The sequence below is a fragment of the Lissotriton helveticus genome, chromosome 2_1 (assembly GCF_964261635.1).
Source record: "Lissotriton helveticus chromosome 2_1, aLisHel1.1, whole genome shotgun sequence".
Classification (NCBI taxonomy): Eukaryota; Metazoa; Chordata; class Amphibia; order Caudata; family Salamandridae; genus Lissotriton; species Lissotriton helveticus.
In genome coordinates, this window is record NC_136059.1 from 878,068,598 (window position 1) to 878,081,783 (window position 13,186).

At 39.6% G+C, this 13,186-nt stretch overlaps 1 protein-coding gene across 1 annotated transcript in view; it reads right to left on the bottom strand.

Moving 5' to 3' along the window:
* Positions 1–4,790: 4,790 nt before the first annotated feature.
* The window catches only part of FBN2 (fibrillin 2), a 1,174,837-nt gene continuing 1,166,441 nt past the window's right edge, over positions 4,791–13,186 (bottom strand). The window contains exons 64-65 of the mRNA XM_078675609.1: positions 10,939–11,113; positions 4,791–6,585 (exon numbers count right to left, since the gene is read on the bottom strand). Coding sequence (XP_078531735.1) covers positions 6,214–6,585; positions 10,939–11,113 — 547 coding nt within the window. The 3' untranslated portion in view covers positions 4,791–6,213. The remainder of the gene's footprint in view (positions 6,586–10,938; positions 11,114–13,186) is intronic.

Sequence of the window (13,186 nt, forward strand, 5' to 3'; positions counted from 1 at the left end):
AGACAAGAATACCAGAGAGAGTACATATGGGGGAGAAAGAAATCGAAAATCCTAGGCTCTCACAGTCCGCCAGAGGGCTCTTGGATGTTCTACATAGAAATGTGTTCTTATAAATGATAGCCACTCCTCCTCCTCGACCCTTTTCACGGTCCAATAGCTAGCTGGTAAAGCCCTAACTATGTCAGGATCGGATGCCTCATTAAGCCACGTCTCGTTCAAAAAAAGGGCATCTAGGTTTCGCTCCTCCAAAAGCAGGTGAATTTCCACCGCGCGCTTCGGAAGGGACCGACAATTTATTAGGGCAAATGAGTAAGATTTGATTTTACCGTTCGCAAGCCCACTACGAGTGCAGTGAGTGCAGGAAATCCGTACATCCTCTAAAAGGGAAGGTCTGAGACATATATCGGTCGTTCAACCTCTCATAGCTCGCAGCTGCTCGCCACTGTAGCTAAGTTTTTCCAGTACAGGGAGTGCCATTCTCCATGTCACTATCCACGTCCTAGCCCGGCCTGGCACGGACGGGCACAGACGGGCTTTCCTTAGGCGCTCCTTTGGCATGGGTCGGCGCGTCCGCTACCGCGTACGCTGCGCGTAGGAAAGGCCGTCTCAATTTATCCGCTTTAGCACGTCGTGTCAAGCGCTTCCTCCCAACCACTAGAGCAGCAACCTGCTCCACCCCAAGATGGCCGCCAAAGTAGTCGGCCCCTCCGAGCCCCGCCATAGCTTTCAGCTCCTAATCGGCTAAAAAGCTAAGATAATACTCGGTCCCTGAAGTGGCAAAATGAAGGTGAGCCTACACGCTCAAAGTTAAAGGGGTGCACACAAGGTGGGGGAAAATAACAATTTGAAAAAAACGGTGCAGTGGCAATGAGACGCAATTTAAAATAGATTCGTACAGCTAGATCTAGCTCCCGGCTTTCCGCCTCAGGGGCAAAGCTAATGTCCCTACATCACTGTAGTAAAGCTACTGCTCACCAGGGAAGTCTGCTGCTGGTATTGAAAGTACATGTTTCAGTCTGCATGTCAGAATTTCTTTTAATGAAATAGAAGAGGATTTGAGAAGTCACTTAAAATGTGACATATTTTTTCATTCTGCAGCACTAAACATACTTTCTATGGCAAAATGAAACCCCTCATTGTGTTCCTTTTTAAAGTAATTAATTTTAAGAGTTACCACTTTATTCCAATCAAGATGGCTCAAGTGTGCTATACTGTTGTCATAAGTAAGGCTGTTAGCACTCTAGTTGTTCTTTAGAACACTCTGGGAAGCTGCAGTAGAACACAAAAGAATCAACTGACAGTCTCTGCCCTTGTTGGATGTACATGTTTTACTGAGAATGTCAGACTTATTTCTCACATGACTGAGAAAGATCATGTGAATTTACAGAATATCTGCTCTCAGTTTAGATTATAGATCACCTTCCAAATCTCTGTGGGAAAAACATGATACATGATATCCCAGCAGAAGGCTTTTTCACATGGTAAAATCAGCTTAGAATACACAATTCCTAAAATGGGTACGGTACCATCAACAAATGATTTATAATGTAACTAAAGTCTTAAAACCTTCTATTAACTGCAATGCTTTTTAATGAGGTGCTATCATGTTATCTAAAATGAGTTTCTTCAAATGCACGTCGTCGTGCTTGTATGTTTACTAAGAATGGCACCCATTATAAAACTGCCTTCAGTGATAAACAGATCCCAATTCGTGACAAGACGTGCATTTGAAGATACCCATTTTAGATAACCAGGTTTTCTTCGGAGGAACTTCTGGCATGGTTCTATCAAGGGCATCCATCATGGAGGGTGCCCGTCGAAAAGTGATTGCAGGCTGGCTTGGCATGATGGGACCTAAGATGTTGTCAGTCATAACAATCGGCCATTCTGAGCAAATAATTTTTTATTAAGAATGGCATCCATTATAAAACTGCCTTCAGTGATAAACAGATCCCAATTCGTGAATATTTAACTTGCAGGTCAGAATATGTAATCTACAAACTTAGATGCACCTGCAATTTGGAGTATATCGGAAGCACGAAGCTTCCGGTAAACAAACGTATCTTACAGCACGTAAGCGCCATCGTCAATTCTGACAGTAACTATCCGGTGGCCAGACACTTTAAGTCTGTACATGACAACAAGCTTAAAGACTTAGAGTATACTGTTCTAGGTTCAGTCCCTAACCCCGGACGGGGCGGGAATCGTGACAAAAAGCTTAGACAAAAAGAAACCCATTTCATTCTATCTTTAGATACCAGAGTTCCTAACGGTTTGAACATTAATGAAGATTTACACAATTTTTTGTAATCATGGTGCCCTTGGATTGTGTATTTGTCTCAATCTTAGCTTTACCATTCAACTGTTGCATATTGAGTCCTTACCTTCATAGCTGTTTTTTTTGTAGAAATAATTGTTTACTATTTGATGGTTCACATACATTGAGCCTCTGTTTTGCTGCTAGATGTACTTTGTATGCTTTTTGAAATTGATTATATTGCACAGCACTTTTTTGGTATTTTAACCCCTTCCATGCTGGGCCGATTCTGCTCCTGTGCTGCAGATTTCAGCGTGGGTGCGTTCATGACGGCCGCAGCCGTCATCAGCACACGAGCACTGTAGTGCATGACGGCTGGGGGCCGTCATCAGCATGCAAGGGGTTAATGACTACCTTGGCATATAGTAGCATCTATGTGAGATTTTTCTATCTACATCTGTGGTGGTTTTTTTAAATTAGTCGTGCATTTGCACTTTATTTTGACATTTGTTGATTTATAGCACATATTCATTAGGAATTGTTAATACTTACACTTGCACTTTACTTATAATAGTGCTATAGTCACAACTGTTCTCATGTTAATGATACTAGTTGTTAACATCAACTATTATGTGGGGATTTGTGCAATACAAAGGCTTTTAAATGCAGTTTGATCGAATCTAGCATTGACACATTTTTTCTGGGGGGGATTTTTTCAGTTACTATTTATTCAATAACTCCAAGACATCAACCTTGGTTTATATTTTGTTTATGATCATGTCGACAAATTTTTGTTGCAGGTTGTGAAAAGATTCCTCCTTTTATTGAGTTTGCAATTATTACGGCACTTGCCAAAATTGTGATTATTGTATATCAATTATACTTTGATTTGTATCAGCCTTGTTCTTACAAAACCAGTCTTATGATTATGTTGACATATTTTTGTTGTAGGTTGTGATAAGTTTCTTCCTTTTATTGAGTTTGCAATTATTAAGGCACTTGCCAGAATTGTGATTATTGTGTGTCAACTATATTTTGATTTGTATCAGCCCTATTCTTACAAAACCAGTCTTCAATTAGCCCCACTATGTAAACCACCTTTTACATATTTGATTTTGTTGCCATGGTTTGTCATTATGTTTATTTTGCACACTTTACGCCATTCAGTCTATTTTTTTCGGCTGATTGGACTTTTAAAGCACTTTAAATTTGCAATGCCTGTTGGGGCGCGTCATGAGATCAAGCTCCTTCACGGAGCGAAACGCGTCATGGGAGACATTAGTCTATGAATTGATTAAATAAAAAGAAAGAATACTGCTTGCACGAACTTTGGTTGTGTTGGGTCGTTACTGAATGAAGAACTTCTGGGAAGTGGTCTATACCCGGTGAGATCCGCCTCGCAATTGGCGGTCAGGAACTGTATTTGTTATATATATATAAAAACCCTGTTTGGCCGCTAAAAAGCTTTTCCGCAGTCCATCCTTTGGGTAAGGTATTGCTTGGGTGTCTGTTCAAAGGTAAGAAATCTGCTGCAAGATTTCTCTTTCAGATGGACAAGTTACTTACCTTCGGTAATGCCTTATCTGATCGAGACATGATCTAGCCACAGATTCCTTACCGACACACACATCCTCCCGCACTGTGAAATTGTTTTTAGTGTCATGACTGGTCACCTTCAGGGCCCTAGCTTCTTTTTTAACTCACCATGGTCTGTCACTTCATCGCTCCGTGCTTCTGGCGTGGAAAGTTGTGAAATGTACTGACATCAGCTTACCGGAGTGCCGGTGATATTGACGATGCTGACGTCACTACGACAACAAACACAAAGCCTACAATGTCACTTGGGGGAACCAACACCACCTACCGGCACGCAGGGGTACTGCTAAGAAACATCTTCCGGATCCAGCCTAAAGCCTGGAAGTTCAAAGGTAAGGAACTGCGACACAATGTCTCTATCAGATTACCTATTATTGTAGAGGGTGAATTGCCTCTATCCTATGGGCAGACAAAGGCACCTTCCCAAGCAAGTATTGGCAAAGCCGTTACAGCTGACTTTTATTTGAATGAAATGAGTTTTGTATTGATTGTGTGTTTGAGTTACTTGATGAGTGGGTGAACGTGAAAGCAAACAAAGGGTTGATAAATGGATGAATGAGTGATTGGGTGCATGGATGGATGGATAAATGAGTGCATATATGAATAGGTGAGTGCATGGATAGACAAGCGGATTAGTCAATACTTAATGAATGGATGAGGGATGGAACTTTTTAAATGTAAAATAGTGCCTCATGGATTGCAATGATTGTTTTGTAAATGAGGTGGAATGATACTCCAAATAGCCAATAGCTAATATGGCTCTGGTACAAAACCAAAGCATGCTCTATGTATATTTTAAAGTACTGGTAATAAAATGTTAGCACTGATAAAACAAACGCTAGACACAAGATTTGGGTTTACCATCACAAAGTGTCGAACATAAGAGAGTGGTTTACTACTAAACACATACATTATAAAGATTTACTTCATAACAATATGTATAAAAAGCACACCTTGTTTATTGAAATGTGCTCAACCCTCAATAATGTGATATTTAAAAAATATTTGGTCTTTTCTTGTGAACTATTGAAACACCTTTTAGCTTACATATGTTTTGGGAGTTTCATCTACAACGTCATTTTACAGTACATTTTGATACCAGTTTTTAACAAAAATGCACCACTTTGCAAACCCACTGAAACAAAAAATAGAAACATTTAGTAAAAAAAGTATAACATCTGCAAAACACATCAGCTCATTGTACATACATATTTCGTAGAGACTAGGCTATGACAAAAATGAGGCACGTGGTTTATAACTACAGTAACGATGACCATTCGAGACACGCAGATTTCAGATTAACAATGTTCCTTGTCCACGCGGAATGACTCATTCACAGCTGAGGCAGTGCTGAACCAGCCCATAGTAAAGGTACCATTATTTAAGGCCAGTACTAGACAGAAAGATGTTGACGGTATGCTCTTCAGAGAACAAACCTTGAGCTGTCTACATCAAAGTACAGCCCTAGAGCACCATTTTCATGTGATAAATCTTGTCCGGGCGAGGTGTGGCGGTAGCATACAGTTCCTCGAGATCGTCCGAAGGAGGTACAGTACATCTTGGTCTGCTGTGCTTTTGGAGGTACAAACTGCTAAGGTATTTTGCTACAGTGGACCAGCGTTGTTTTTGTGGGGTCCTCATTGGCGTGACGTGGAAGGTTGTTGATCCAAGATTGTTTTGAAAAGTTTATGGCAGAATTATCTGATCTGTTTTCGACATTGCAGGTCGAGCAAGATATTGCACAGGTCTGGTTTGCCTCCCGATGCATTTACATTAGATAAATACTGCTTGCATTTCAGGTACAGTAACATATTTAAAGTCTTCTTTGCACTCCATTGTTTACTTTATAAAAATGCATTGAAAGTTCAACTGTACTAAACTAACAACAGCGCCCATTTCTTGCTAACAAAGTGAACTATTCTTCATATATTACTGCATTCAAATAAATAAGCATCTATTATTTCAATTAGAAGCTATAGCAAAATACCTGACAGTGTTACAAACAGCTTATTAGAAAAATTACTGAAGTGGGTTTCATTTTGTTTCCTTGCCATTTAGTGCCATAAGTTGGCCTCTTAAACATTACCTTTTTTAAATAGTTTTTTAAACTGAGGTTATATTAAAAAAATACAGGCACCATGATTAGTATTCCATTCAAGGTCTTGGCCATGGCATTGTGTACATTTCTCCCTCTTCCAAAGACCAGTATGCAGTGGTGTATAGGATTGACCGAACTTCGACAGAAATCCTTTAGAAATAAAAGTCATTGACTTCATAAAGCTTTCAAAATGTAGACATGCTCAGGTGGATAAATAAAGCAAAGGCCAAACTTGAATGACTTGTCCAAGTTATCAGTATTGTCAGAAGAGCTCCATGTGCAACCTCATTCTCAGAGCTTCTCCCAGCTCCCCTACGAGGTAGTTATCATCATGGTTTTCTTCCAGTTTCTCTAGCTCTTTCTTCTTGTATATGGGAACGCTGATTATCTCCAAGTTGTAAATGCCGGGCAAAGTCCTCCTCTTAGCTGGGTGCAGGAAGCTAAGGCCATCTTTCTGATGGATGCGGAAAAACTTGTCTTCGTTGCCACTGGAGATGGCGTAACGCACATGGTTGCTGAGAGGTTCTATGGCGGGCATGATCTGTAGGATATGCTCCTTGTTGCTAAGCATGGAAACGTTGATCTTCATTAGGAGTGGGACATCAGTGTCCAAGCTTGCCAAACTGATGGGCCCCTGTAAAATTAAAAAAAAAGATTCCGAAGTTATAGCAGAGGCACTCCTACAAGAAACAATTAATCAAATATTTTGCGAAAAGTAAAACACAAGAGCAAGTGTATCATGATGTCACAAGTTTAAAGACATGCCTGAGAAATAGAGCTGAATTTTTAGTATGAGTGACGCAATAATGAGATCACCACAGACATATGACTTTGAGTTCATCTAATTCCATAAAGCTTTCAATACCATTCCAAGAATAAGGCATGCAAATAAGTTGGACAGCTTTTGGGATATATTCCAGGCTAGTAAACAGTGCTAAGAACTGGAACAACACTCTATATTCCCCCCCACCTCAAAAAAGAAACAACCATTGACCAAACCACAAGGCCTTGCCATTGGGATCTATTGGCTTTGCCAATGTTCTTTAGCCCTGCTGTACAACTTCCCCGATGCGAGACAACATTGCTAAAGAATTTTAATATAAAACTTATGACATGGTATTTTTTTTCCTTTTCGTTATGCATTTGTGTTGGATCAGTAACTAAAAAGACACAAAATCATGCATAAGCATTTTTTTGTAGGGGGTGGAGAAAGCCACTGGAGAAATCGATGCACCTCTCATAGGTGCACTCACACCCCTTGGAGAAAACAAAATGGAGGGTGCGGGGGGAAGCAACACAGATGGCATAGGATTGGGGAATCAACAACGTGGGTATGCCTAGTGTAAAAGAGCAGTATGGAGGTAGTGGGGAGAAGCAACGCAGGGAGGTAGTGGGGGAGTAGGACATAGGCAACAGAAAAAGGAGCACAGTGACTTAGGGGAGAGAAGAACACAGCTGGAAAACACACATTCTTGTGGTGCAGCTAAGAAAAATTAAAAACCTAGCTTTTCAAAAGCAAGCAGTGGAAGGACACAAGTTATGCATCCATACTCCAGGAGGAGGAACGAACACAGGAAGAGGAAGGAAAGACCACATGATCTAGAGTATAAGAATCAAGCAAATATTAGTGACACTAAAGCCAGGTAATGGTCAGGAAGGAGCCTCTTTTACATAAGAAGTTAAAGAAGATGTTGCAAGAAGAGAGCCTTTTTCAGAACTAGCCTCTGGTTAGCAAGGGGGTGCGGCACCCTAACTACATGCATGAGAAAGGTACTGAACACAGCACACTAGCAAGTTTCACCCATGATAACACATTGATACCATCACCAACAGGTGGAAAGCTGGCATTTCAAGACTAAGAAGGAAGCCACTCTGCGCTAACATCTTTCAATACATAGCAGCCTTGTGAGATTTCCTCTCAACCATCTGCATGCAGAGAGAGGCTTCGGCAGCTGCAGCCCTTAATTGGGTTAGACTGGCCTGCTGGTGCTGCTGACAGACTGAAAAAGCATTGAGTGAACTTTCTGCCCCATGATTTGTCTAAAACAGAGCCACTGCTCGGACCACTTCCTTCTAAAGTGTTGGCACTACAATTAGAGCAACATACCCATGGTGTAGAAGCTGCCTATGAGGAACGGCATGCCTTTCGTTCCTGGAAATCACTTATAATAAAAAGTAAAAGCTGAAGAAATTGGTATTGAAAAGGCACATTCTTGTGGCTAAGTGATATTTGACATTCTCCTAAATACCCTTACTGCACATCACAGTTAATTATCTCAAGAGTATAACTATTTGATATTGGCTGCTGCTGTAACGCCACCTCTCTCAAAAGATATCACCACGTCACAGCGAATATCCACAAACAGGGCGGACGACTCCTTGCTGATCGTCTTTGAAAGATGTGTGTTTTATCCTGAAAAACTCACTTTTAAAGTAGCAATGTATTTAAATATTGAGATTTGTTTTAGCTCTTGCTTAGAATCAATGACATTGAAAAGCTGGTGTTTCTTAGTGAAATATGCACACAGGCTCCTCTTCATGTGCCTAGAGGCTGTGGTGCTTGAGAAAGAAATACAAGGGATATGTGTTTTGAGTGAGGTTTTCCTCCATTTTTTCCCCTCATTGCAATGTTAAAATTCAGTAGCGGATCCTACCGGATGGGGGTATGGGGCAGTGGCAAGGGGGGTAGTGAATAAAAAGTAGCACACAGTCTCCCCATACCCAATCAAAACGCTGCAATGCAGCATTGTGATTGGTCTGAGCATTGTTATAGCACTGCTATGTGTACTAGATAATGTTACTAACCGTCTAACATAAGGTTTGCAGTCGGTGTTGAATAAAAGAGAGTATAAAACCCATTTTAAAGAAATGCAAAAAAATAACAGATTTTGCAACCTTCATTTCAGATGCTGCTGAACCATGAGCCGCAGCGAATGACCAGCTGAGCTATGCGGACTACGTATTACACAAAATTGAGTAGTGATCGGCAGAGGTTCCTGACTGTGGCAGATGTGTGGGAGCTGTGTGTAGAGACTGCTGGCAGGTGAGTAACTAGACATGACTTTATTCATCAAGGAGTGTGCGTGCACATGCAACCCCACAACCTGTCACCAGCGGGTAAAACTGTCAATTCAACTTACCCTCACCCTTCCAACTTGCACCAACATTTCAACTGGCTGTCCAGTGGAATACTGGGCAGCAATGGCCAACTGAGTGAAAAAATACTAATTTTTCCCTGTTTCCTATCCATGTTTATAGAATCCACATAGCTGCCACAGGCAAGGCGGTAAAAGGGGAGTGGCAATCCATAATGACAACCCATTAAACGATAACTGTATTAGATCCCTAGACCATTAAACCACACTCCTATTCATTTTACTTTGTGCACTCAAGAAATGCTAAGCACCATAATAATGATATTAGACACTTCTAAGGAGCTTAGCAAGGACAGAATCTAGGAAATGCGTGGAAACCAGTAACATTATTTTGTGTCAATTGGGACTTAAAAACCTTAATTGAAAAAAATATATATTCAATTCTGTATACCTGAACAGGAGCGGTTTGGAATTATCACCGTTCCCCCGAGAACACGACCTTCCATGCTAGTGCAGCCCTGAAGAGTCATTGGGTTAATACCCTTACTGACGGAACACATGTCGGCTGGTTTCTTTCTATGTGGATCTCCTCTGAACAGGAGAAACATCCATACACTAATTAAAACAAGAATGAAAATGAACACTAGTGTGTGATCTTATCCTTGAAAAACTTTTTATCTTGATTACCCATATCATTGAAACTGTTGTGTGCGCTTGATTGGACAAAAAAATATATACATTTATGATCGATGTAAAGGACTAAATGGTAGAATACCAATTGCCAATTAATTAATAAACTGCAATTTAAGATTTCGTCCATGGAAACGTGTTTTAACATGAAATTTCAAAATCATATATGAAGTGTAAATCGAAATGTGTTTAAGTTTGGGTTTTTGTTTGCAGTTGAAATCATATTTTCAAACACAGTCTGAGGAAACCCGTCGACTTTTTAAAAATACATATTGTAAGGAGAAAGGGCCAGATGTACGATAGATTTTTGCCTGCGCAAATGTGTTTTTTACCCGTTTGTGCATGCAAAAATCCTGTGGGCCATGTACGAACCCTATTTTGTGAGTCACAAATAATTTGCGACTCACAAAATAGTGTTTAGTGACTCACTATTAGGAAGGGGCGTTCCCTTCCTAATAGCGACTCCAACAGCTATGTAAGAATGCTTTGCGACCGCAAAAACACTTGCAGTTTACCACCCTTTTCAGAAGGGTGGTAAAGCACTCGAAAACTGGAAGGGGTCCCCAGGCGACCCCTTCCCCTTCAGGAATTCATGCACAAACAATTTTCAGGGGCAGGCAGTGGTCCCAGGGACTCCTGCCTGCCCTTAAAAAATGAAAATGAAAAGTTAAATTTTTATTTTTTAAATGCATCCCGTCTTTCTTTATTTAAGTCCCAGACATGGAGGTCTGCTGACCCCAGCAGGCCACCATCCCTGGGAGTGCTAGCCATTCCCAATGGGGTCACAAAATGCGACAGCCTCATTAATATTCATGAGGCATGCAATTTGCGACCCATTGGGAATCGCTAACAGTGTCTCAAACACTGTTGTACATAGCATTTTGCGAGTCGTAAAATGCTATGCTCGTACATCTGGCCCTCAAGTGCCTAACTCTTGAAACATACTACCATAAAAAACCAGAGTAAGAAAACAGAGGTAGGTATACAAAGTATATATATTCAAAGGAGACCAGCAAGGGGCCCATGGTAGGAAATCATGCACACTCCGCGGTTGATGCTAAGCTGTCATCTCATAATACATTAATGAGCCTTGCTCTGTTAGATAGTATCAGAACAAACTAGGAAAGACTAGGAATCAGCAAATAAGAGACAGATAAAAGAAAACAAAGACAAGTCATACAGATAGCTGCTTATTGGCTCACCAAGATGTCGATTGTTTCATTTAAGCTCCTCTTTCTTCTACCATCCTTCTGAGAGTGCCCGTTTACTGCGCATTCATAGCAGCCTTCTGGGGACAAAGAATTCTCTTCCTGTTCATCGTCTTCCTCATGAGGTATGTACTGGCCTCTATTAAATCCCAAGCCTGAGACACAGTGCCTGTGGAACAGTTAGCAAGATACAATAAATGTGAAATTGTATGAATCAGCCACAGGAAAAATATTGAGGCCTGTAATAACTGTATAGAAACGTGTCTACAATTTTCTTATTATATTCTACAGGTGGCATTGCCAGCCACCTGTAGTAAGAAAATGACAAAGCTACAGTACTGTGATAAGTTATTTAACTCATTAGACAGTGAAAATTGCAGCCCACTCATTAGATTTACAACTGCTATTCAAATGGAAAGAATAATTGGTTTTCCGGTTCTATCTACAGAGCACATTTTCCTTAAAATTCACAGTGAATACTAATTTAGAGATATTTAGATTCGTACTTATTGCACTGCTTGAGATCAGGATCTTACCTCCATGTCACTACACACTGATCTGGAGCCACTATTGAAAGTCACTTTAAAGTACATGAAATATATTTTACAAACAATTACAAACTGTATATTGGCTTGCATGGTTTTAAGTCAGAATATAGAGAACAGCAGTATTGTTAAACCAGAATATCCTGTCAAAAAAATATATACCAAATTATTGAGTTTACATATTTTGCATGTGAGCTACCAAATTCAGTGGAATAGAATATCGTCGAGTAAAGAAAGTATATTGAAATATTCATATATATAACCATTATATGCAACCATATTTAAATTAAAAACATACATGAAACTTAATTTGAAAATAAGATTAATATAACATAGTTTCAATTAATAATATGGACGAAAAATATAAAATATACTTGTATAAATATCTGCTTTAAAAATAAAACAATATTTTTTTAAAATTCTAAAAATACATTAACATTTTTAACAGTAACTTAAAACGTTAAAATCAACAGATATTAACAAAAATGTTTCCCACTTCAATATTTAATATTGTAAATACAATAATAATAAACATAAAAAAAAACACTCAAAAATAAACAACAACAGCAAAAGTGTTGTACTTCAAAAGAGTTCGATTTCATATTCTGGTCAAACATTTAAGCGAGAGAAGGGAAATTGCTGGACTTGGGAGGGGTTGGATAGACTATTCCCTCTCCAAAAAAAGCAAAAGTTGAGAAAGTGTTAGACTTTAGAGGCGTAAGAATTACTATTTCCACTCCAACGCAGTCAACAGCAGGGAAAGTGCTGGACTTTGGAAGGGTTAGGTTTACTATTCTAACTCCAATCTGAGCAACAGTAGAGAAAGTATTGGACTTTGGAGTGGTTAGCATTTCTATTCCCACTCCAATCCATGCAACAGTAGGGAAAGTGTTGGACAATGGAGGGGTTAGATTCACTATTCACTCTACAATCTAAGCAACAGTAGGGATGGTGTTGTAATTAGGAAGGGCATCCCTTTTTAGATATTTTAAGATACATGTTAAGGTAGCTTTTACTGTCCAAGGTGTTTGGTCATATGACTTCCCGCCCTGTTAGTGTGACCAAACTACCAAACAAAGCACTGGTCACTTTATTCTCTTTTGCCCTCTATTTAAGGACCCAAGAAAATGAATTTGTATTACCTGTATTGCAGAAGACCAAACTGAGAACACATCAGAAGGGCTTAATATACTTACAAAGTCTTGCAGATAGGGAAATCTGCTTCACTGTTTTGAATTTTACATGGAAATCAATAGCCAATAAAAACAGATATGAGATGGTCTGCCAGTGTTAAAATATGGGTGGGAATGTATTGTCATACGCGCATGTGTATTTTTACATGCTGTTTAAATATTGAATGTTTTATTGTTTTATGGAAAGGAAGGTTTTTATACTTTCTTGTTTTATTACCTTGACAGATCTTGTATTTGTTTTTATTCTTGTCTTGTAGGGCCTATGGCCGAGTAAAGAAAGTATGACTGACTGACTGAAAGGAGTTAGATAAAACTTTGGCTTTACCAATACGTCTTGTATATTTTGAACAGCATTAGAAACAACCTAAATTTTATGCTGATGCAGTTCAGAACTTGTAAAAATAAGAAATGGCTGACCCAAGTTGATGATTATATGTATAACTGCTTCACCAGTGCACACAATTGCATAATAGAGTATCACTTGGCCTGGTAGTAAATTACAGC